General features: G+C 36.2%; 1 protein-coding gene across 1 annotated transcript; it reads left to right on the top strand.

Annotated features, from left to right (window-relative positions):
- Positions 1 to 26,173, top strand: LOC110449939 (lens fiber major intrinsic protein-like). Its single transcript, XM_021497122.1, has 3 exons — positions 1 to 570; positions 21,262 to 21,342; positions 25,681 to 26,173. Exons 1-3 carry the CDS (start codon positions 1 to 3, stop codon positions 25,891 to 25,893), a joined length of 864 nt encoding a protein of 287 aa, XP_021352797.1. The 3' UTR covers positions 25,894 to 26,173.
- The last annotated feature ends 1,186 nt before the right edge of the window (positions 26,174 to 27,359 follow it).

Here is a 27,359-nt window from a genome sequence, read left to right as displayed (position 1 = left end):
ATGGGCTTAAAGGACCAATGGGAGAAGACAAAAGCCGAGGTACAGACAAAGGGTTTCTGGAAGGGTGTAAGATGTGAGCTTCTTGGAACTCTTTTGTACGTTGTGTTTGGTTGTGGGGCCGCCATTCTCCGGAATCACCCTATCGAAGCTGACTACTACTATTCGTACGAAACTAAGACTGCTGTTTCTTTCGGACTGTCCGAATCTGTTCTTGTCCAGTCCTTTGGCCACGGGAGTGGCGGTCATTTTAATCCCTCTATCACAATCGCCATGCTGTGTGCACGCTACATAACCATCGTTAAGGCCTTGACCTATCTGCTGGTCCAGATGATCGGGGCATCGGCAGGGGCAGGAATCTTGTACGGACTGACCCCGGCCATGTACCAAGGGACCCTCGGGGTGACAGTGCCACACAGAGACGTCGACAAGGGTCAGGCCTTCGGGTTCGAATTTCTCGCTACCTTTGTCGTGGTGTTTTGTTATTTTTCTACACTGGAACTTAAAAAGGATGTACTTGTGCCGAAGGCGCTCACGTGCGGACTAGCGGTGTGCCTTTCTCAGATATTTGCAGTAGGTATACATTTCTTTTATCTCATTTTAATATGTGGTCATTTGGAAATTAACGGAAGATTACTAAAATTGAACTGGTTTTTTTGTTTTTTTTTATCTATTTAAGGTAAATATCTGTGAGTATTCTATATATTTACACCATTGATAAACGAACAAGTATCTTGTAGCAACGACTTATTTGTTCGAAGCCTGATTCAGTTAGGGATTCGTTAACGCAAAGTTTAATTATGCGATTGAGAAATATCTGAAATTTTACAAACACGTTCTGTTTCATGTCTTTAGATGATATTTTTGAATCTCTAGACTTGTAATTAAGTTTTGAATTTAATTTATTAATTAATCCAAAAATAATCAATTTTCCGTTGAGCTAAACAGACATTTTGGTAAAATATCTAATTAGTACCATGTAATTACCTATGTTTAGGATCCTAATTATTATGTATTGTATTTAGCATAACATTCGTTCTCAATTCTTTTAAAAAAGGACCCCGTACCACTGCCAAAATTGTGTATATGAATTGGAAATGGAAACTCGTTGACCGTCATGACAATAGTTTTAATAATTCCTATCTGAAAAGAATCCCATCTCTCGCGTACCATTTATGGAAAATAATAAAGATGAAATAATAATTAAAGAAAAATAAACAACAGTGTTCTGGGAGTAAAAATGCAAAAAGGCCAGCTTTGGATTCAAACCCTGGTCCGCCCATTACAGTACGGTGCCTCTAACCAAATGACCTATCTAATCAGCGGTAGATCACTGGCCAATTCCAAGTACAGTTAGGAGACACGGTAGTCTAGTGGTAGAACGCCGGGCTCGTGACAGAAGGGTCGCGTGTTCGAGTCACGGCACTGTGTTGTATCTTTGAGCAAGATACTTTACTCCGCTTGTTCCAGTCTACTTAGCTGTAAATGAGTACGTGGTTGGGCAGTGCTAGAACTGTTGAATGCTAGCTATTAGCGCCGAAAAGGCAGCTCCGGCTGTATGTTTCCCAGGGAGTTGAGAAAAGTATTGGCTGGTTGCACACGGATAATCATTTGTGAACCGCTTTGAGACGACCTACGAACTAGGTTGTAATAAAGGGGTATATAAGAACCTCGAGTTAGTATTAGTTATTACAGTTATATCCAAAACAAATTCAAGAGGAGGTTATTCTATGTAAAAGAAAACAATGGAATTATCCTGCTTCTTTGCCTGTATGCAAAGATGCGTTAAGGGACGCCTTAAAGCGAGGACTACGCTTGTAACTACCTTAAATGTTTTTAATACATTTCCAAACGAAATGTAATCACTGCATCTCTCCGTCGAAATGCTGTCTGTTATCACTTTGGTGAAACACCTACCGTCGACTGTTAGGGTACGTCATTGCTCTGGCTAATCAAACGATGTTCAGCGACTTACGGCAATCTCCATACCGTCCGATTGTTCGTGTGTAACAAGGAGTTTCGTCGATAACTCAAGATAGTAATTTGCTGTTTAGACCTCGGCTCAAAGTTTGACTTTAATGTTTCCGATCCAACGTGGAATCGTGTCAAAACCATTAACCCAAACAAAATCATATTGACCGTCTTCCCATAGAACGTTTAAGGTAGAATGTCTTAGCGTTCTGTTTTGAATCTCCAACGAAAAAGAGTTCCAATATTTTTCTTTGTATGCTCTGGTTTGGAGTGCCTTGTCCATTTACAATAGTTTATATACGAAGAAAATATATTCATTGTAATGCCTTTTTTTCAACCAGAACAAATTAATTCGATCTTCGGATATCTTAATTATAAAGCAGGACGCTTCCGTTAATGATAATTTTCCATGTTAACTCATGCATTCACCCCTGAATACAAATTTGAACCCTTCCAATTCAAAGGTTGGAATAGTTCATTATGAAATTTCAGGGGTGAATGAGTTAATAGTTTTCTGAACAAATTACTGGGAATAATTACAAAATGTTTTGTTAAATTTCCTATAATGGAAAGGAGAAATAACACAAAATAACAGGAAAATAACTTTTCAAGGCCGGGATATAGTGGAAAATTTGTGGGACTGTACGCCTTAAACATATAGTCATACATCCGATGAGTGTTATGACTGTTTAAGTATGAAGACTAGAACACATTTTTTTTTATGCATTATCTTAAAAATGGTGATTCATAACTAAAAACAAGGTGTGTTGGGAATCAAAATGATATCTGAAATCGATAAAATAAAATACGTGTATATTTCAATGTGATTTTAATTCGAGACCAAACCCAAAGTTGCAGAAGTACACTTTAGTAAATCAAACACATGAAAAACGTGAACTTTTGCAACTCAGTGTAAAATTATATCTAAAAAGAGATATGTGCAAATTGTTTATAAAGATAAAAAGCTGGCAAATTAATGAATATCGGTCGTTTGATTTAAACAAGTTTTATTCCGTAAATAGGTAACATTTATTTCAACATTTCAAAGGCCCGCTCTACAATAGATTTGCATAACATGAAAGATAGCATGAAATATATTACAATGAATAATACATCACTCAGAACAAAACAAAACAAAAACAGGTTATGTAACATATAAAAGACTTCAAAAAGAAACACAATATTACCAAAGATAAAAGATTGAATGAAAAGTGTAATTTGAAATCACTTTTCAAAACCTTTCGTCGAATTTTATGCAATTGCTCATTTTAGAATTATTGATTTCAAAAGGCCTTTATTGTGCCAACCTCCTAATTACTATACAAGATAAACGTAGGCAACATACATGTGATTACATCTTTAAAAAAATCATGATAGTTGCAGTTTGACAAAAATGAATTATATTAACATTGTGACATAATGTCAGGATGATGGTGATTGTGATGATGATGACAGATGATGATGATGATGATGATGATGATGATGATGATGATGATGATGATGATGATGATGATGATGATGATGATGTTGATGAATGATGATGAGGAGGAGTGTAAAAAAAAGTTTACAAAACTATTTAAAACTTTAAAGATACCTTTGTTATAATATGTATGAACAATCATGTACTAAGCAATCATGTACTAATGGACAATTCCATATGTTTTGTCTCGTCTTGCAAAAAAAATGAAAAAAAAAAACCCCAAAAAAACAACAAAAAAACATGGCACCATACAGCTGTTTCATCCTTCTGGTACTAATCTGTGTTGATCAGGTCCAAAACGTGGAAATTCAAACTACAGTTGAAACAGAAAAGTAGATGCTTAAAATCCCTTCACTATATGAATTTCAAAAAATATGACAGCTGGTTAAATTCAAATAATTCGAAGTATTACCGTCTTACTCCCAAAATTAATACAGTCGGGTGATCGCAACAACATTTCAGGAAATATTTTAAACATTCAGCATTTTAATTTACATTCTTTTTTTAATTATCTATATAAATAAACTGTAATTATTTTATTAACAATAATGATGCAATACGTTATATAACTTATACTTATCACTCTTGTTCGCCCGGGTGTTAGTGCAAATGGGGTCTTAATGCGGATGGAAACCGGAGTACCCGAAGAAAACCCGAGTCATCGGGCAGGTGAAACAAACCTTTTCACGTCCGATCGGGGAATCGAACCCCGACTGTCTTAATAAGAGGCGAATGCGCTCTCTGCCCCTGATTCGGCATATACCCTCAAAGAAATAATGAACAAGCTATTGAAATGATTATTATTTACAAATTTTCTGACGTCCGCATTGTAATGAATATGTTAACAAGGTGATTCATAATGCTACCCTGTTGACAAGGGAAATCTTCTAAAACGGCATAAGATGTTTGGGGTATATTGCAAATATGTTAATAACTTTATCTTACTTTTGAAAAAAATGAATAGTAAATTAAAATCGATTTCAAGCGTAAATTACGACTATTGCACATTCCATTAGAGCATGAAATAATAATCGGAACAAAAGTGAGCACTGTTGATTAAAAAAATCGTTCTATGTCTCCTTTACTCTAAAAATGTGCATGGGAATAACAAATCGCCCCTTTAAGCCCTTTCTCAGTGTAAATAGATACCAACGTTAAAAAGAATCGTTGAATGTCTTTATTTCCTTCTTTCTAAAAGCTCGTTTAAATATTAAATTCTTGGAAAGTATGTAACCTGCCCATGTTTACTTGGGCTTAAAAATGTTAACTTATCTACGACAACAAAACAAGAGGAAATCCCGATAAGGTAAAATTTATTCCTCCTGTACGCTACTAAAATGACACATTTTGGCACCAAGCCCGCGATCCCGGGACCGATACGCTGCAGTCTTGTTGTAGCTATTCTGACACCGTGGAAAACACTGCTCTCTCCCATATAGACATACGCCGTAACGTATAGCTATCTTCAGGCCTTTACCATAAGCAGAGATGCCGCCTGATAATAAAAAAGTGACTTAAATCGAATTTGGAGTTTCGTGTCAACTTTGTCGAGGTTCGAGTTTCGCGTCAACTTGTTTGAGTTTCGCGTCAACATTGTCGAGTTTCGCGTCAACAGTTTCGAGTTTTGAATATCATTTTCGCGCTTCTAGCCAACTTTTTTGGTTTCGAGTTACGAAAAAGTAAACTCGGAACTCGAAAATAATCACATGTAACTCAAAAGCATTGACTCGAAACTAGAAAATGTTCCCTCGAAACTCAACTGAAAGAAAACCTCCTCATAACACTGTAGTGTATTGTGGTCTCATTCCCCCTCCGAGACAGGGGTTACTAAACGACCGTAAAATTATGGTGAGCTCCAGTTTTATTTCCTCCGCGAGACGGGAAAAAGACGAGAACCGTAATATCGTCATGTATTGTAGTCTCATTCTCCTTTGGAGACCGAGTTTCAGAAGAAGTATCAGTAACATTATCATTCATCAAAAGTATATATATATACGTTGAATGACATTGAATTTTTGCGCTGGCTATTGTATCGAATTGGGATCTGTTTCACTTCCAATACGGTCATTACCGCGATGCCAGGACTTATCTTTCGATCTAATATTGTATTGCTTTCGATATAATATTGTATTGAAGTGTATTATGATATCTCAGTGTATTGTGACGATTTTTAAATCTCACATTATTTTAAAGTGTATCGCGATTTCTCATTGTATCCTAGTGTATTGCAATCTTAGTGTATTGTAGTGTATTGCGATCTCAGTGAATTGTAGTGTATCGCGATTTCGTAGTGTATTGTAGTGTCTTTCGATCTCAGTGAATTGTAGTGTATCGCGATTTCGTAGTGTATTGTAGTGTCTTGCGATCTCAGTGAATCGTAGTGTATCGCGATTTTGTAGTGTATTGTAGTGTCTTGCGATCTCAATGAATTGTAGTGTATCGCGATTTCGTAGTGTATTGTAGTGTGTTGCGATCTCAGTGAATTGTAGTGAATCGCGATTTCGTAGTGTATTGTAGTGTGTTGCGATCTCAGTGAATTGTAGTGTATCGCGATTCCGTAGTGTATTGTAGTGTATCTCAGTGTATTCTAGTGTATCAGGATTTCAGAGTGTTTAGAATTGTATTGCAATCTGAGTGTATTGTACTGTATTGCGATCTCAGTGTTCTGCAGTGTATTGTAATCTTAGTGTATTGTACATGTAGTGTCTTGCGATCTCAGTGAATCGTAGTGTATCGCGATTTTGTAGTGTATTGTAGTGTATCTCAGTGTATTCTAGTGTATCAGGATTTCAGAGTGTTTAGAAGTGTATTGCAATCTGAGTGTATTGTACTGTATTGCGATCTCAGTGTTCTGCAGTGTATTGTAATCTTAGTGTATTGCGATATCTCAGTGTATTACGGTGTATTTTGTCACCGAGGTACCATAGCGTATTGTAGTTTTACGATATCATAATGTATCATAGTGAATCCCATCTTATTTAATGTTGTATAGTTTTTTGGTACAGATGGTGTATGTGGTGTATGGTGATCTCGTACTGTATTGTTAGAAGGGGGAACTGCGCTGTGCAGTGATAAAGTATGATACATTGTATATATGATTGTCTGGCTAATTACCGTCAACCCAGTCGCTGAGCCACAAGATAACAGTGTGTGTGTTTTATACTGCAGAATTGTTATGACCAGTCATTTATCATAACCGCTCCGTCAACCCCTTGGAAGCAAAAGAAACGTAACGTTTCAGGAAATGATATATTTTATGTTTGAAATCTGCATATTTTTTTAGCCATTTTTATCACTTTTTTTTTTAAATTTTAACGTTGGAATTGATCGACTTGGCATCCCCAAGTGCACACAGTAGCCTATCAGTGAAAATCTGTTCTATTTCGAAAGTCACGATATATAAAAATCAAACTTGCGGTTTTGATAGCATTATTCAATAAATTCCATTTTAACATTCATCTGTGCATGGCAACATTGATTTGTCACAGACATGCAAAAGCACGAACCTAACATTCTCAAACAGAAGGAGCATTTCTTTTTACAAGAAGCGATACTATATTACACAGAATCGATACTTTATTGAACACAAACAACACTGAAAATATGGAAACAACACTTTATACACGGAAAAAAACACTTATTTTACCAGAAAAAAACACTTTATACACGGAAACAATAATTTATGGTACATAATACATGGAAACAACACTTTATACATGGAAATAATGCTATATTACACAGAAACAACTTTTTTACCATAAGCAACACTAAATTACACGAAAACCACACTTCATTACTAGAAACTATTTTATATTACACAGGCAATACCTGATTCTACGGTAACAATACTTTACTTTACTAAACAGCACTTTGATACAGAGAAAAAGACTCTATCTTACACAGAAAAAAACACTTAATTGTTCAGAAAGAGCATTTTATTACACAGAAACAACACATTATTATGCGGAAACAACACTGTTTTATACAGAAAAAACACTTTATGTTCAGAAACAACACTTTATAACAGAGAAACAACACTTTATTACACAAAAACAACATTTTTTTAACACAGGAAAAACTTTTTATTATACGGAAGCAACGTTGTATTAAACATAAAAAACACTTATTTACACAGAAACAACACTTTATCATACGAAAACAACACTGTATTGTACAGAAACCACACTTCATTACTAGAAACTATTTTATATTACACAAGCAATACCTGATTCTAAGGTAACCACACTTTACTTTACTAAACAGCACTTTGATACAGAGAATAAGACTCTATCTTACACAGAAAAAACACTTAATTGTTCAGAAACAGCACTTTATTACACAGAAACAACACATTATTATGCGGAAACAACACTGTTTTATACAGAAAAAACACTTTATGTTCAGAAACAACACTTTATAACAGAGAAACAACACTTTATTATACAGAATAAACATTTTTTTAACACAGGAAAAACTTTTTATTATACGGAAGCAACGTTGTATTAAACATAAACAACACTTTATTACACAGAAACAACACTTTCTTACACGGAAACAACACTGTATTGTACAGAAAAAAACACTTTATGTTCAGTAAGAACACTTATTTACACAGAAACAACACTTTATCATACGGAAACAACACTGTATTGTACAGAAACAACACTTTATTACTAGAAACAATTCTATCTTATATTTTATTTTATTTAATAGAAACAATATTATATTTCACAGACAATCGACCCTATTCTACAGAAACAACACTGGATTGTTCAGAAACAACACTGATACCTGTTGTTTAGGACCTGCATTTTAATACCAAAAAAAAGACTTTATAACATAGGAACAGCATTTAAATGAACAAAAACAGCATATTTGTGCACGGAAACAACACTTTATTGTACAGTAACAAAACTTTAAAGAAGCAACACACTGTTACAGAGAAACTACACTTCGTAGTACAAAAATAAACCTTTATTGTACACAATTTATTACACAGCAACAACGCTCAATAATACAGAAACAACACATATTTACACAGAAACAACACTTTATTACACAGAAACAACACTTTATTACACAGAAACAACACTTTATTACACAAAAACAATACTTTATTACAGAGAAACAATACTTTATTACACAGAAACAATACTTTATTACACAGGAACAATACTTTATTACACAGAAACAATACTTTATTACACAGAAACAATACTTTATTACACAGGCACACCGTTCAATAACACAGAAACAATACTTTATTACACAGGAACAACGTTCAATAACACAGAAACAATACTTTATTACACAGGAACAACACTTTATTACACATAAACAATACTTTATTACACAGAAACAATACTTTATTACACAGGAACAGCGTTCAATAACACAGAAACAAAACTTTATTACACAGGAACAACGTTCAATAACACAGAAACAATACTTTATTACACAGGAACAACGTTTAATAACACAGAAAATGCTTTATTACACAGGAACAACGTTCAATAACACAGAAACAATACTTAATTACACAGAAACAATACTTAATTACACAGAAACAATACTTTATTACACAAAAACAATACTTTATTACAGAGAAACAATACTTTATTACACAGGAACAACGTTCAATAACACATAAACAATACTTTATTACACAGGAACAACGTTCAATAACACAGAAACAATACTTTATTACACAGGAAAAACGTTCAATAACACATAAACAATACTTTATTAAACAGGAACAACACTTTATTACACATAAACAATACTTAATTACACTTTATTCCTTTGTTCTAAACTTCTTCTCCCAGTTAAAAGAACTTCCCTTGTCCTCATATTTCCTACCAGAAAGCCAAAGTTCCAACCAGAATTTTCAAAAGGGAGACAACTACATTTGTATGACGTCAAATGTTACCGTCTGGTTTTGGTTTGGTTTAGTATTGTTTAACCTCCTATCAATAGCACAGGGGAGCTGTCTGCAAGATGCATGTGTGTAGTGTATGCGTGTGTGTAGTGTATGCGTGTGTGACTTAGGAGGCCGCGATATGTTAATGGTACCGCTCATTTAAAAGACTGCATACTATAGAACTCAATAATCATGTATCATAATAAAAAAATTAGACCCCACAGATAATTTCGCTCTACCTCGTTATCTCAAGAGGAGGGTAAAAGTTTAACAGGAGAGTAAAAGTTCAGCAGGAGGATAACATTTAAGGAAAAGGGTAAAGGTTAAGGAGAGTAAAATTAAGGAGGAGGTTTAGGTTAAAAAAAAACAAGGGTAAAAGTTAAGAAGGAGGGTAAAAGTTAAGAAGGAGGGTAAAAGTTAAGGAGGAGGGTAAAAGTTAAGGAGACTAAAATTAAGGAGGAGGGTAAAGTTAAAAAACAGGGTAAAAGTTAAAGTGGAGAGTAAAAGTTATGGAGGAGGGTAAAAGTTAAGGAGGAGGGTAAAAATTAAGGAGGAGGGTAAAAGTTAAGGAGGATGGTAAAATTAATGATGAGGGTAAAGTTAAAGAGAAGGGTAAAAGTTCAGGAAGAGAGTAAAGTTATGGAGGAGGGTAAAGGTTAAGGAGGAGGTTAAAAGTAAAGGAGGAGGTAGAATTTCAGGAAGTTGGTAAAACTAGAATAATCTAGAGGGACTTCGCATAAAGGATCACACAAAGTCCACTAACGCAAACCGGAAATTACAATCATTAACGTGATTGATAAGTTATTTATTGTGACCGCCCACAGAGAACCCACCTCTAACACACACATTAAAAAGTGTTCAACTACAAAAATTGCTGAGTCTATCTGAAGGTGTTCTGGTTAAAAAAAACTTCATATTAACAGAACATATCGTCCACCCTTACTCTAAATCCTTGACCTACCGCTGGAAAACTGGTAACGATACAGTATCGATAATAGCTAAGCCCCCAAATATAGATACCTGTATAGGATATGTCTGTAGTTATGGTAGAAGTTGTGATTTAGTGTTCTTACGTCTGTGTGTTTCACGCAATCCCACAATAAACAACCGTCAATAAACAAACGTCTATCTGACGCCTGGGGCACATCGATTTCTCATCAGTGTCCCTACTCATATCTACATCTCCATATGTATACGTCCCTGTTTACTTATATTGTTGTGTATTACAATAACAACAAATGGTACCGTTTATGCATAACAGCAGTGTAAGGAATGCATTTTTGAAAATTATACTAGTATTAATGCACATATATCAGGATAGGGAATCATTCGTGTGTATTCTTCACGTGTAGGGAATGTGTGTACATTACAATAACTTTGAGAATATACTTATGCAAATTATACCAGTGGTAGGGAATGTAGGGTCCGCGGTAGAGGAGGGGTGCTGTCCTGCTGTTCGGTACACATGAGACAACACGATCGAATGAGGCAATTAATGCAGAATTACGGGGTTCCTTCTTTGTTCTGTAAATTGAGAAAAAGTCGAGGAGCGCATTTGAACCTCCTGTCCAACATCCCCGCCCCATTGACCACTGTCTTATTCTTTTCCTCCTCTCTATTCTTTCCTTTCATTGATATTTTCCTCCTTAAATTCAAGTTGCGTGTCATACGTACTTGGGACATTTAAGATTTAAGCATACAGGTGTGTTCCACTTTTAACGCCCATGCAACCAACAGCTACGGATATACGACGACGGGTGCCTGGGGAGACATCTACACAAAATATGGAAGACAGAAAAAAGCAATTTAGATCTCAAGTGATACAGTGGGAGAAGGAGACCAATTCGCTTGAAACAAATTGCCGATTCCTGCTTGTAGTATGATCCACATTAGTCGCCTCTAACGCTAACACGCAGAAGGATACATCAGGTGCATTCTCTCCCCAACCCTGCAGGGGTTAACAATGAAGTAAAAACGGTCATTGAGTGGCCCATCTTGCAATTCTGTATAACATACATAGTCAAATAATTATATAGCTGTTACGAAGATGTTACCCCATAAACGTTCATTCGTAATCGATTGTGGACTAGTCTCTCTAACCAAGTGAGACTTTAATTATATCAATGGCAACCGTGCGTGACTTGCTTATTTATGCCTCCTCCCTTCGGACCCAAGCCTATTTTCTATCATTCACCGCTGGTTGCAAGTGGGTTTTTTTTGCTGACGCTTCTTATAGTTACTTCCCGTTCCGGTTACGCATGCGCCAAGCACGAATAACACGTTTAGTTATATACATTAATAACAGACACGTCAAAGTTTGACACAATGTTTTTGGTAAGTTTTAGCCTATGTTCGTTTTTAATATAGTATATATTTACATATGAATAATTGACTTTTTATATTTTGCGATTTGTTTTGACAATTGTATGAACGAATCATTTAAGTGAATTATTCCCTCAAATATTGTTTGAATTCACTTAACTTCCATTGAATGCAATGAAATCCCCGACACATCTCACAACTTTTCTCATAGGTTTGATAAGAAGAAGGTGAAAAAAAACCCTTATGACCTATCGCTCAGGTTCTGAAAACATATTCGACCGTAATTGCCGTTGTATATAAGCATTTCTGTCAACTGTAGTCAAGTGTGAAACAATTCAACGTGTGGCTGAGTGATGCTAAAAGCACACCTAAATATCATTACGCGAGAATCGGTGCGGGATTCCAAACAATACTTTATAACGTCTGGGAGAGGTGACATTCTATTGTGTGCCATAATGATCCCAAGACGTAATAACCCTCACGCATTCTCTCAGAGATTATATATAGCACTTCACAAAACTTCAGCATCCAGGGAAATCAAGACAGTTTTGTAATCTCGTGGGGACGACAACTGCAACGAGATTTGAGTTACGGTCAACAACGCTCGCATTTCACATCCAGACGTAACTGATATAGATGGTGATGTACAATACATTTACATCGCATAAACTTGCATACGCTATGAAAATGGCGATGGTGAAAAAAATGTTATAAGTCTATTATAGAGTTTTGTTTTCAAAGGAATCAACAAGATGAAGTTATGCAAACGATTCATATTTTTGAACCTTTCTTTTCATGCCGTATCAATTTTGCGACATCGCAGTTGCGTTTCTGCCACTTCTCGTTATTTAGCCCTTACAAGAATTCATAGACGACTTTTATTTTTGGGAATCAAAACGCTGAAAATATTCAATGATTATCAGCAGTATTTTATGGAAGCGTATATTGTACAACTTAATACCGCAATGCTAATTTAAATTTTATATAAAAAGGAAATCAGAACTGCTAATTAAACACTTACATCCAAGTCGATGGGAGGCTTGCTATCTATGTCTTTTGTCACAAGTAAGTATGCTTAAGTCCTCAAAATGTATTTATATATGTCCAACAGTATGTATCGAGTACTCGCAGGTTTTAAATTTGGTCACGTTCTTCTGTCTGCTCTCCAACAGTCCTCATTATCTTTCATATTCATTTCTTAGCTTGTGTCCGTATTACATGGCATAACGTGCACTTGTGTGTTCCTTATTATTTTAGTAATCCTCTGTAATGTTTAACTTTCTTTTAAGTGCACGAGAGCGTGAATGCAAGAAGTGTGCGTGTGCTTGAATGTATGTAATATAGGCATGTGATGGGCCATTCAGTTACAGCCAGTGCGGTAGAAACGAATTTTCGAGAAAGGATGGAATGAAAAGAAGAAAGCCACAAAGCACGGGACGTGACGAACTGTTGAATAGTTGAAAGTATGGAATAGTGCCAGGATATCACTGCGCTTGCAGTTAGGTCGTATTTTTAAACATTTGTCTGATAAAAGCAATTATTTATGTTAGCACTGGAACGTCGTAATAGCCAGTCCCACGGAAATGACTTCCGGTAACGCGCGCCTCGATACTTCACTCGAGGAATTGACTTCCGGTAACGCGCGCCTCGATACTTCACTCGAGGAATTGACTTCCGGTAACGCGCGCCTCGATACTTCACTCGACAATTATTTTCGATAATAACAATTTCTTCTATACATATATAGAAACGAATGGATCAAACAGACAAACAAATCTGCTGTTGTGGTATCATCTTTATTTGCACGCTTCGTGGATAGCGATTACAGCTATCTCAGACTGTCAGACTAAAAGGGCTCCCGACATTAATCCTGTCTAATAAACATGAGAAACTGCTGGTTATGACACGGAGGTTACCGGCCCGCTGAAAGCATACAAACAGATATATTATAACTTACTTGAATTGCACCCTAGTGATAATTAAACCATTACGCAATTATATGAACCAATGAAAAGGGAGTGTTTTATATGTCCGAAATGGTATTTGAAAATATATAATTATCCTTACATAAATACAGGCATATATACATAGAACATGCTGTGACCACACGGGATCACCTCCTGGATAAATATAACCGAACTACTCGGTAGTGAAACGGACGTAAAATCACTCAAACAAACAAACAAACCACACGGGCACTGGTTGATCCAGCAAACGTCTTGAAAAGACCAATCACTGTATAGTTCCTTCCATCGAAGACGACCGAATCGGTCGAGGTGTTCCGGAGTGTGTGACAAAAATGGGTTTAACATGAACTTTATCAACAATGTGAGCCGAAATGTATCAAAAAACCATACGATACGATAAAGTTTCATAGATGGCCTGTTGACTTTATCGCAAGCATGAAAGCATTTGCATATTTGATGGTGTGAACTTCAATGAGACACTCTAAATATCGGCACACAAGGAAATGTGATTGAGAGCCGTGTATGAATAACATTTTGGGCATGTGTATTTATTAGCGAGAGTTATGAAACGTTTGAACATTGTTAAATCAGTCTCTGTGATGTTGATGGTCTCGTGTTTGTATTTAACTTGCGCTTGGTATTGTTATAGCCGTTGATTAAGGCTGTCATCCGGGTATTTTGGGCTCTTTTAACTCCATAATAATTCCCTATTGTAAGTGGATTGTTATTATTAGTGGTATTTGTATTTCCTGACAGTCTGCGACACCGCTTGTTGGTAGACTCGTCTGTTCTAAATACTATTTTATATGTAACAGGAGAAAGAGAAATGCAGCGACCATGCCGGAATTCGAACCCGTTACCCTCCAAACGGACTACTTCTATGTTTACTCCACGGTTAAACGTGATAGCAGACCGATGACAGCCCTTGCTTGGTTCCTCAGAGATCTATCATCTCTAAGTATACAACAACGGAGCGCTATGAAATGCACGTTCAAAGGGCCGGTTTCCAAAACGGCCCCTTCTCTGATTCAAATTTCCTGTTGGTGGTGCATTGCCCATGCCGTTGTGGTCACAAATCTATAAAGTATAAAGATTTAGGTCACTTGGTTTGTTTTTTATGGCTCCTCAAAGTTGTACCTTTCAGAAGCTGTCTAAGTGTTGATAAAATGTGCATGTTATGTAAAATATTAATGAAAATCTAATCAAATGATGGTCAAAAATAAATGATGGTAGATAAGAAATTATACGGGGGCAGGCTCCTATGGAGAATTAACATTACTGGAAACAGGCCCTTTACTTGTCTGTAAAATTAGCAATGGCGGTTTCGTTCTGAAACATTAGACCGCGTCACTACTCCAGCAGTGTGACAATGCGCGTACACAAGGCGTTTACGGTAAAACGAACGCAGTTGGCAAAAACTATCTTTTATAGAGCGCAGGTATGAACGCAGTTTGCAACGGACATATTCTATTGAGCACGTCCGCTCCAGGGCACATGGAATCCATAACTGTAGCTAGCCGCGGTGACAGAGTGGTTAAGGCGTTTTTATATATATAATCACTAGATCCCCACTACTAGGTTGCGGGTTCGTCGCTTACGACGGGTAGTCGCGAGGTGCTGGTCGCAGGTCGGTGGTATTTCTCCGGGTACTCCGGTTTTCCTCCATTGCCAAAACCTTAAATTACCATTGCTAGTAATACGACATACGAAAAGTACAAACAAACAAAACCCTTCCATCATTGCATATTATTACCTTCCGCAGTTATCGCAATTTATTCAAGACCTACTGTTCCCCACATTTACCACATTTGAAAATAACCAATTAAAATGAACTGGTATCATCGATAATTAGTCGCGCTAAATAGATTTATTTCCAACATCAAAGTTTCGTCAGTACAAAAATATGTCTAATATATATGGCTCAGTCTAGTGTAGGACATGCACACCCTGCCCAAGTCTGCTAGTTCTAGCTGAAATCGATCAATATGCTTTCATTACTCCTTACACGGAAAAACTAATTTCCTCCAAAAAGGATCTTGAGCATCGGATGAAATAAATATTTCATTTATGTTATCTTAAGTTATTAGGATAAAAGTACAACTAATTAAACCGTTTTGGGCGAGGAAAGCCCGGAGCGCGTGTTTCGGATGCATCGATATAGAATGTGTACGGTACACATTACACCGCAAGGAGGAGCTACTTTGTCATCACTTTAACGGAAGCTTTACATATTTTAAATACTTTTTGGGGAGACGATGATACAGAAAATATATAAAGATAAAGATTATTTTATAATACGTATTCAAAAATTGCTATTAAGCATTTGTTTGCCGCACAGGGCCCCATGTATGGTGTTTCATGATTATAGCATTCGTGAGCAGTAGAGGGCCTATGTATAGTATTTGATGACTTCAGCATTCGTTTCTCCCAGAGGGCCCCATGTTATGGTGTTTTGTAACTTAAGCGTTTGTTTGCCGCGGAGGCCCCCATGTATAGTGTTTGGTGAGTTAAGCTTTCGTTTGACGCAGAGTGTTCCATGTATAGTGTTAGGTGACTTAAGCTTTCGTTTGACGCAGAGGGCCCCATATTATGGTGTTTTCTGACTAAAGCGTTTGTTTGCCGCAGAAGCCCCCATGCATAGTGGTTGGTGACTTAAGCGTTTGTTTGCCGCATAAGCCCCCATTTATAGTGGTTGGTGAATTAAGCGTTTGTTTGCCGCAGAAGCACCCATGCATAGTGGTTGGTGACTTAAGCGTTTGTTTGCCGCATAAGACCCCATTTATAGTGGTTGGTGACTTAAGCGTTTGTTTGCCGCATAAGCCCCCATGTATAGTGGTTGGTGACTTAAGCGTTTGTTTGCCGCAGAAGCCCCCATGCATAGTGGTTGGTGACTTAAGCTTTCGTTTGACGCAGAGGGCCCCTTGTATGGTGTTTGATGACTTAAACTTTCGTTTGACGTAGAGGGCCCCATGTATGGTGTTCAGTGACCATAACTTTCGTTTGGCGTACAGGAACCCATGTATGGTGTTTGATGACTACAGAAATACAAGCTGCATTCTTTATTCGTATTAATATTGCATGCATGGCATATGAATAATCAATTGATGTTAAATGTTCTCAATGGTACGTGATGCAAAATTAAGCAAATTTGAGCGACAATATAGAGTTTATGACATGATGTTTTTTTTCGAAGAGATGTTATCAATTAATATTGACTTCTGAAAGATGTCCGCTGATTACATAATTTTCAGGTTGAGGTTCATTATTGATAAACCTCTTTTTAAATTGTCTGACAGAGATTCAGTGTTTTGAGTGTGATCTTTTGTTGCAAACATATTTTATTGTAATTTATATACAATGGGAGTTGGACACAAGTCATGTCTGATAAAAAAGTTCATTGTTTATAAAAATGTTAAATAAATATTAATTGTTAACTATGTTTGCTGATGATGCTTCAACCATTTATAAAAAAAATGTATCATTTGACGGAAATCCAATATTTCAAAAGTTGTCAGTACAGGGTTAGTGGCTATTAACACTTGCGGTATACTAGTATAAACAAAGATGGGTATGGCGGGTGCCGGATTCCGGAACGTTTTCATGTGGCGATACTAATTGTTTATGAGTGGCGGTTGTGCATATCCGGAAAGGACTTAAAACACTAAATTACATATAAAATGTGTATCTATATATGTAATTAGTATTTTTTATACAACGTTCACAAAAATATACTTGATTAAATATCAAGTTTTATATTTTAACTTTATTGTTTGCAAAATTATAAGTCAATAGTCTATTAGTTAGTTGGTTGTTTTCACGAAAATGCCTTCATTGTGGTTTTTGAACACCATTCGAAAGTGTGCAATGTTTGAGAAGCAATTTTGCAAACAGAGTAGCCGTACTTTTAAATTAAGGATCCCTGTTCCACTGCACTGTGATTTTCTGTATACACAGTCACATTGCGTCCCTTGTGCTCCTTTAAGATATAACTGAAGCAGTGTTTGGCCAGGACACTTCCGTTGACCGGGTAGTTCAGGGTTCGAATCTAGGTATAGTAACGCTGAATTTTTACGCTCTGAACGCTGTTGTTAATTATATTTTGCTTAGTTCATTTTAATTATTTTTTTCATTATTCTTTATTTTTTTCATAAAAGTCCAGCAGGGTTAGTTTTTTTCACAAATGATTTATCAAAGCTATAGTCATGCCGGGAAAAAATGCGTTTCTAATGTGTAGTTGTAGTTTTTAGCTTTAGTACGGGGATCCTTAAATTTCATTTGTAAGAGTACATGTAGTGTATAGTGTTTGAACTTCAGTCTATATCTAGTAAGTGTACTTCACATGGTGTTTACAGTTTTTTCTAGTCTCACGAGAGGATGTCTCTGTCTCTGTAATAGACGTAATGTGAGGTGTAATTATTGCTTCTCTTTCTAGATAGCGCGCGACAATTCGATTACCGCCTCTAACACCGCCATGCGAGTAAAACCTGTCTTGTGTTAGGCTTTGACACTTTTACGGCAGAAACTCGAAACACGAAAGTCGATAACTGTAAACACTCACAATGAAGCAAACCTTACACGAGTAACGTATTTTTGTGTTTTTCTAATATCGGTCAACTTCTTTCATTCCGCCGATAATCTAACTATGTATAATTGAAAAACATTGAAGGCCTAATCAATTTATAAGGAAAATGGAAACATTAGATTATTGTGTCAAACAAAGGGATAATAGCGACATCGACAAAAAACGATAAGGGCATTATACTTATTATTATATCGTTTGGAAAACATTTACCGGAACCAACTCAATGAAGAATAGTATCTATATGCTCCTGTTGCTTTTCTATCAGATAATTTCCATTGATCCACTCAGAATGTATATTTATCATCAAACATGGCGTCTCACAACTCGTTCCTCAAATATACTTTCAGTGATTTCAACATAGTAGCCAAAACCAGAAGAATTATCAGTGATGTTACTGTGTGTCCAAAACACTAGAGAGTTCCTGGTTTGTTTTCGTGCACACAGTAGTCTCCCCTTAATCCGAATTCGAATCCTTGCCCATATTCATGAGACCGTGTTCGCGCTCGAGCTTAGAGTATGCGTCTAAGCCTAATTTATGTTTCCGACGATAAACTAATTAAAAAAACATACGTTTTATTAATTTGATTAGGGAAAAAAATTGAAGATTAAAGCCGAAAACTGTTTTAAATGTGTACACTTGACTGAATGCCCGTATCGCGTGATTTAAGCGAGTAACAAGCAAGTTGATTGGACCACACGATCCATGATAAAGCAGGGAAGGGTTAAATGAAGGCAGTCCCTGGTCTGATCCCGTATCAGTTATGAATTCAGAAAAAAATGTGTTTTTATCTTTATTATTGTTTCATAGAAAGATCCGCAAGATAAGGATTTCTTTTCAGCAATTATTTACCAATTATATTCCAGACGTGTCGGCAACAAGTTGTCAATGCGTATATAACCCTGAACAACTGAATCCCCGGCACACTCCGCATTGCATAATACAATAACATTTGAATTTTATTAGCTTTTATTTACTCAATCAACGAACCTATTTTACCAAATTACATTATTTAACATTGAACTGCATTCAATTTGCGTTCATGAAATCATGAATGACGTTCGGTTACATAAATGTGGCATGTAGTGCGTTAATGCTTGATCGCGTTTTTAATGCAAAGTTCAAGTTCTTTATTATTTTAAGTCGGTTGACTTATCAGTTATAACATATATATAAAACAATATCACTCAATTTGATGTTTGACGCTTCGCCGCATGCAACGTTGCGTCGATGAAATGACGAGGCTTTTTTAAGTGTTGCGCATTCAATATATTACATCGACAATAAGCAAACACAATACACATTAATTATCTACGAACAAGTTCTTTAAATCCATCACTTGTGGCTATTTCTTTCATAGTGTAAATATCCGGATTGAACACGTATCTATTTTTTAAATACTGCCATCCCGGTGTGAGCTGTCGGCTTAAATTTATTTGTAATATGAAGAGCTTGGCATACGCAGAGTGCTTATATAAATGACGCGAACATACTTTTTTCTAGAAGCAGCAAGTCAATATTCAAATTGTGACGTCAGTTCAATTGTAACGTCACAATACTCTCTGACAAATGCAGTACTTTCCTCTGTACAATTTCCATAAATGTTATCCTTCTTTTAACGATTTAAACATTACTTAGCATCTACTACATTTGTATAACAGTGAAGACTTTCAATTCGGTGAATATGTAGTTATATGGATTAGAAAAAAAATACATTAACCAAGACGATGTGGTTATATGGACCTGAAAAAGTGACATTAACTTCGATTTCGTCTCTGTCAATCTCACATTCTCAGGTTCATATATATATATAAGGTGTATTGCGATCTTAGTGTATTGTGGTGTATTGTAATCTTAGTGTATTGTGGTGTATTGCAATCTTAGTGTATTGTGGTGTATTGTAATCTCAGTGTATTGTGGTTTATTGTACTCTTAGTGTATTGTGGTGTATTGTAATCTCAGTGTATTGTGGTGTATTGTAATCTTAGTGTAATGTGGTGTATTGTAATCTCAGTGTATTGTGGTGTATTGTAATCTCAATGTATTGTGGTGTATTGTAATCTTAGTGTATTTCGGTGTATTGTAATCTCAATGTAGTGTAATTTTAGTGTATTGTGGTGTATTGTAATCTTAGTGTATTGTGGTGTATTGTAATCTCAGTGTATTGTGGTGTATTGTAATCTCATTGTATTGTGGTGTATTGTAATCTTAGTGTATTTCGGTGTATTGTAATCTTAGTGTATTGTAATCTTAGTGTGTTGTTGTGTATTGTAATCTTAGTGTATTGTGGTATATTGTACTCTTAGTGTATTGTGGTGTATTGTAATCTCAGTGTATTGTGGTGTATTGTAATCTCAGTGTATTTCGGTGTATTGTAATCTTAGTGTATTGTAGTGTATTGTAATCTTAGTGTGTTGTTGTGTATTGTAATCTTAGTGTATTGTGGTATATTGTGCTCTTAGTGTATTGTGGTGTATTGTAATCTCAGTGTATTGTGGTGTATTGTAATCTCAATGTAGTGTGATTTTAGTGTATTGTGGTGTAGTGTAATCTTAGTGTATTTCGGTGTATTGTAATCTTAGTGTGTTGTTGTGTATTGTAAGCTTAATGTATTGTGGTATATTGTGCTCTTAATGTATTGTGGTGCATTATAATCTCAGTGTATTGTGGTGTATTGTAATCTCAATATATTAATATCTTAGTGTATTGTGGTGTATTGTTATCTTAGTATATTGTGGTGTATTGCAATCTCAGTGTATTGTGATGTATCGTAATCTTATTGTATTGTTGTGTATTGTAATCTCAGTGTATTGTGGTGTATTGTAATCTCAATATATTGTAATCTTAGTGTATTGTAGTGTATTGTAATCTTAGTTAAATGTGGTGTATTGTAATCTCAATATATTGTGGTGTATTGTAATATCAGTGTATTGTGGTGTATTGCGATATTATAGTGCGTTTTAACTTTGACAGTGTTCTTATTTTGCAACTGTTTGACCTTTTGTCCTTATTATATTTCAACAGATAAGATATACAGGGGCTAGCATCAATCCCGCTCGGTCACTGGGTCCCGCCCTCATCATGAACATTTGGACGGACCACTGGGTAGGTATATCACGTCATCATCAATGATTTACCGTTTATAAAGTGTAATGCATAAATCCGGCGTAGCTCCGACTTCCCTTTTACTATGTTCCAGCGCTACAACGCCACCGGAAATGCCGACAAAAATAGATAGGTAATGGCATTTACAGGTTGGGTTACAACAATACAAATTATTTTGTTCATATAATATAATGTAATTTAAATATGCCTGAATTCGCAGTTGTGATCTTCGCATTCCCAATGGTGGCCAAGTGATTAAGGAGTCTGACATTCTGCTACCACAAACCCTCCACCACTGGGTCGCGGGTTCGATACCTACGTGGGGCAGTCGCCAGGTACTGGTGGTAGATCGGTGGTTTTTCTCCAGGAACTCCGGCTTTCCTCTACCACCAAAACTGGCACGTCCTTAAATGACCATAGCTGTTACTAGGACGTAAAACATAAACAAACTAAAACCAAACCAACTTGAAAACAAATAATTCACAGTGAAAGTTTCGTACTATAAAATACTTTAGGAGTTAATCTATGTACAGTTTTAGAATGTAAGTGAAACTCATACTAAAACTATTTTCATTAAAGTTAAACAGACAGTGATATGTTACCTTGTTTTAATTTATTCGTTTTTCATACGAATTTTGAGACAGGAAACACAGGCCACACCGGTCGTCACAAGTCACACATAAGTCTTTCAGAACGTTTGAACACAGTAAAGAGTCGAAATAACTGTATTGCTTATCCAGATTGTACTTATGTTGAACCTCTCCGCAGAGATCAGACGTCATTAACTCGTTCGTTCACCCCTGAAATTTCATAATGATCTAGTCCAACCTTTGAATTGGAAGAGTTCAAATGTGTCTTCAGAGGTGAATGAGTTAATACATGCAGTGTATAAGGCAGATACTTTTTACCACCAAAAAGTCAGCTTTGTTAATAGTTTCATAAACGAAACTCTTCCCTCCAGGCCGGGGATCAAGAAGAATACACCTGCTGTTACCCACTGCATGTATCGTACGAGGCGACTAATGTGAGAAACCCCAGGCATAAATGAGAAATCACCGTGTCTCTTGTTAACGCTCGATGTCGCGGCCATGTTCCTCCTCCTCCTCCTCCCCTCTAACCCCTCCTTCCCTCCCCCTCCTCATCCAAATCGATTGATTTCTCATTCACCTCCTTCACCGCTCCCCCTTCTCAATTTGCTTGACACGAATAACCAAATACTCTGTTAACACCACGTAATCATCCGTTGGTAATCCTACATTGATGTCGCCCCCATTCATCAATGGTTCGTTTAAACATTCCTTTCCTGAAGGAAACGGTTCAATAACAACACATGACAGTTTTTAGCCAACAATTTCCTGTTTAAATGCTTGGCATTTTTCAAATTAAATGTACATTTCCTTTAGCTAAATACCAAAACATTCCGATTACGATTGTCTTGAAATCGAAAGTTGTAATTAAACATTTAAAGACCAAAGCTGGTGATGTCATGGAAAATTTGTGTCAAAAAAGCAAAATGTAATTTCATCTCACCTTTTTCAGGGAAGGACATATAATAATTGCTGGAAATTAGTGTTTAGATACAATTGTAGTAGAACTGGTCTGGGTCGGTCGTCGGCGACTAGTAGAGCATCCGTCTAGAGTTCGGAGGGTCCCGGGCTCGAATCCCGGTCTGGCCGTTGCGTTTCTCTTTCTCCTGATAAACAATCATATATGTGTATGGGGGTACATGCAATCCGTGATTGTCTTCAATTTATCACATCATTACATGTACCACTATACATCTCTGAAAAGTCGAGGCATTCATATCAGCTTTGAACGCCATGGGTAGATTGTTGACGCGATCACCGTTGTTTCCAGTTTGGCTTTTGACTGTTCAAAAAAGTTTACAAAGAATTTAGATAACAATTATACACTGTAGGAACAACTCACAAAACGGAATCATAATATCAAATGATAAATGTAAGTTTGAGCTGTATTTATTATTATTCATAGGTAATATTAATGTCAAATGGGAAAAGGAAAGTCCAGCATAAAGCGCTGACACGCTGCATTGACTTTGCCTTGGTCCAGATGGCATTCATATTGCCTGTGAATGCCATGTGTAAGCAGCTACATGCTTAATATGCGTGCGTTTGTGCGCTCTTGTGCGAGTGAAAATACACATATGAACAATTAGGTTTTTTTTATTTTCTTTGTTTGCATAACAAATACTCAAATCCAATTCTTCGATTTTTTCCTAATAAACCAAAGCCCCGGAACTGCTTTTTGTTCGCGCAAACCCAGCAGTTTAAACATTATCCAAGTGGTAATTTATTTGCACAACATTCGCATTGTTTCGCGTAGTTTTCAATCTATCGGAGCGTGAAAACAATTCTTCAATGCATGAATAATATCATTTCAATTATTTGTAAATAATACCGTCAGAATAACCTAATGCACTTAATTGAATTTGGAATACCGCTGAGATTTTATTGATTGTTGTGCACGGGTGTATTGGTTTTCATTTCTGTGTTTCTATATCGAAGCCAACCGATTCAACAAGGTTTATATAAATACGCCTTTATTCCACATACTACCAAAGCCTATACATTATCATATCTTAACAATAACGTAGTCGCTGTGGCAGATTGCACTTAATTGATCATTTGAATTGTTCTTGTAAACGTGCTATTGATATATTTACCTGTTGACGGTCGATGTCAATTATTCTAAACCGGGGAGCGACATGATGCTGTTACAAATTTGAATCGAGTCGTGAGTCAGAATTAATATCGGGATGTTGCAACGTCCTGCAATAAATCAATCGATCATAATTATTTAATATATTTCTCACATTTCTACAGTGTTTACTTGCACAAAAAAACTACAACATTATTTTGACACTCCTTTTCCACCCCTTGCACAATAAGGCATGACGACACAATCGCAAATGATGTCAATTTCATTGCAACGTCCGGAATTAGATTTTGATAATATTAATATCATCAATGGTACAAGAACAAAAGATAGTGTCACGAAGTACTCGTATGGTTTTAGGGAGGAGACGCAATATCCTTCTCAAAAGTTAAGATTTGTACATATCCAACGCTAAGATGAAACACAAAATGACCTTGCCCTGAACCAATTTCGTACCATGCCGGATCCAACTCCGTAATGGCAGGATCCTCTTATGAGATCATACCGCAATTTATGAGTGACATTATAGTATTAAAAGAACAAATGAAGTATCATTTTACATTGTAATATTATTTACAGAAACCTCGTTAAATATGGCCTTATAAACGACAGGATATTTTAAAATAAACTGGCGAACTGGTCCATTTCAATGACAAAATTTCATTTCTAAGCTGTAATTATTCTCTATTTCATAATTTGCATAAGTCACGAGTAAATAAATGTTTGCACACGTAAAAGAACAGCTTATTTAGATAATTAGATTATTTTGGGCACCTTGCTTATCATGGGTGTATGGACACTGAGGTAAACGTGAAAAAGACCTTATTTCCATATTACTAGGAAGAATAGATACAATCAGCAACTGTTTGTATTTTATGATTAAAATATAATAGGGATTCGAAAATGTTAGGAAAATATTAAACTTGGGCCGTAAGCGGCATTTGTTATTTTTTTTCCAACATTTCTACCGGGCGGAATGCTGTGTTGGGTGGCTTCGGCATGGTATTGTAGTAAGAAGCTACAAGTAATATGAATGCGAGTTATAAGATTATCCTGCACCAACAGTACGCGAAATACGTCCGTATAGCGGCTTGACAAAGTGTAGACTACATTCGATATTGTCACGCACGGCAGCTCAACACATTCGGGCGAGTCGACTTGCTCGCTGAGCATACAGACAAGTCGGTTCGGCCACTTTATAGTGCATTTTCACAACAGTATTTCAGTGAGATAGCACTATAAAGTCGGCATCGGATCCGCGCTGTCGCAAGGAGGCAATCACACCAACATACACTGTCTCATGCATACACACACGCAAGCACGCATACACTACACACATCGAGGCACGGCCTTAAATCACCTTAGCTGTTAATAGGACGTTAAAGAAAATTAAACCAAACCAATCAAACCAAACCTCACTCTCGTTATATACATGTATTCTACCATGATACACGCACATACGTAGACTGTTACTTAAGTATACATTATGTTGTATTTGAAGAGATTATAACATCGCTGTATACATTTATTAACGGATTTGAACATGCGCATATTTAATATGAGCTCTATGATGGAGAACATGCAGATTTATAAGCAAAAATATGAAAATACCAAAACAAATGCCGATTGTAAATATTCAAATTTTAATTTATATTGTTACAGGTTTATTGGGTGGGCCCGATACTTGGCGGAATGCTCGGAGGATTTACTTTCGAATATACCAAAGATTCGTCCAAACAATTCGTAAACTTTAAATTTTCGTTGAGACAGAAAGTATACAGCCTACAGCGAAAGGAGGAATGTGCCAGTACAAACTCCATAGCAACGGAACTGGCATATGATCCTGACACGACAACGGAGGAACTACAAATATGACGTCATTTCCGCAACAATACAACTTTTATTGGTCAATAACCTCATTAGAATCAATGGGCACTGACCGTTTATCATGTGTTGACATTGAATTGTGAATATAGAGTTTACTACAAGACTTCGCCATTTCTGACGACTAGCAATGAATTCATGACTCTTTGAATATTGGTTTCATGCAATGACGATTTCTGAACGTTTTCGTCCGATTATGGAGCGTCATTTGTAAAGTAAACTCGCTGCAGTTAAAAACTCCCACAAATAATGACTTTATGACGCAACTAGATAGCTACATCATTCATATTTTAAACACAAAAAAAATCTTATCAGAGGTAGATTCTTCCTTTTTGGGTCGCTCCATATCACCATTCAAAGTGGTAAAGCCGCAGTTTTGTAGTTCGGCAAATGTGTGGCCTCCTGCATATTCGTATGTTCATACAAATTCTTTTCCTAACAAATGGAAATAACTTTCGTAGAACGATGAATACAACATATTAATACGTGGATCTGTTTATGCCACCATTTTGATATTTGTCAATGTGACGCTTGGCAGTCCGCTTCAAATAACACAGTAAATAGCTTTGAGTCAATCGCTCAATTGACTCATATTGCTGGCTTGCTGCTCCGTTGTGATCGTTTCATTGACGATATGCATAGTAAATGTCAGATAAAAACGTTTTTTTGATAACTTATGACATTTCAGAATGTTGAATGCACATTGAAAGGTGATACTTAATGGGATACGTAAATGAAAACCTCAGCGGTTTATATCTTCATCACAATTAGAAATATCGTTTGAGACCCTTTTTAAAGAATGACATTCCATATATATATTTGTACGACATGTGATAGAAAAAGGACTGGGCCCGTATTCATGAAAGCTTTCTCATGTTCAAGCATTGACTTTGTACTCAAAACAACTTTCTTGTAACTCACTTAAGTCATGTCAAACGATCAAAAAGTCAAGCGTAAAACTTGAAATAGTATTTAGCTTTAAGTCTCTTCATTCCCTCCCACCTATATTTTAATTTTACAGGAGAGGTTTCTTATGTTGAATTAACATCAATGTTTTCTGGTGTTTATTGTCACAGCAATAATACTGGTATTTGGAGACGTTTGTAAGTATAGAATGTTGTTGACAAGGGTGGTCACGTGATGTGTGTATAATACATTCAAGACATGCGTTTTGTGCATAGGAAATTATAAACAATCCGGACAATAAAGTAAAATATGTATAATATGCAATATATATATAATATGTAGTTTTTTCGTTTGTTATCACGTAGAGAGAATATCACAATGGTTTTTTTTTAATTTAACTGCGCTACACCTTTACAGACAGTCTACATATGTTCCGGAACACCATTCTAATATAAGGTACGTTTTTATTGGGCTCAAAGGGGCTTTCGGCAATAAAATGAAGATATCATCTGTTTTTGAAGATTTTGGTAAATTGCTTTATGCGCGAAGAG

The sequence above is a fragment of the Mizuhopecten yessoensis genome, unplaced genomic scaffold (assembly GCF_002113885.1).
Source record: "Mizuhopecten yessoensis strain PY_sf001 unplaced genomic scaffold, ASM211388v2 scaffold4839, whole genome shotgun sequence".
NCBI classification, from domain to species: domain Eukaryota; kingdom Metazoa; phylum Mollusca; class Bivalvia; order Pectinida; family Pectinidae; genus Mizuhopecten; species Mizuhopecten yessoensis.
This window is presented reverse-complemented; position numbering and strand designations above follow the sequence as displayed.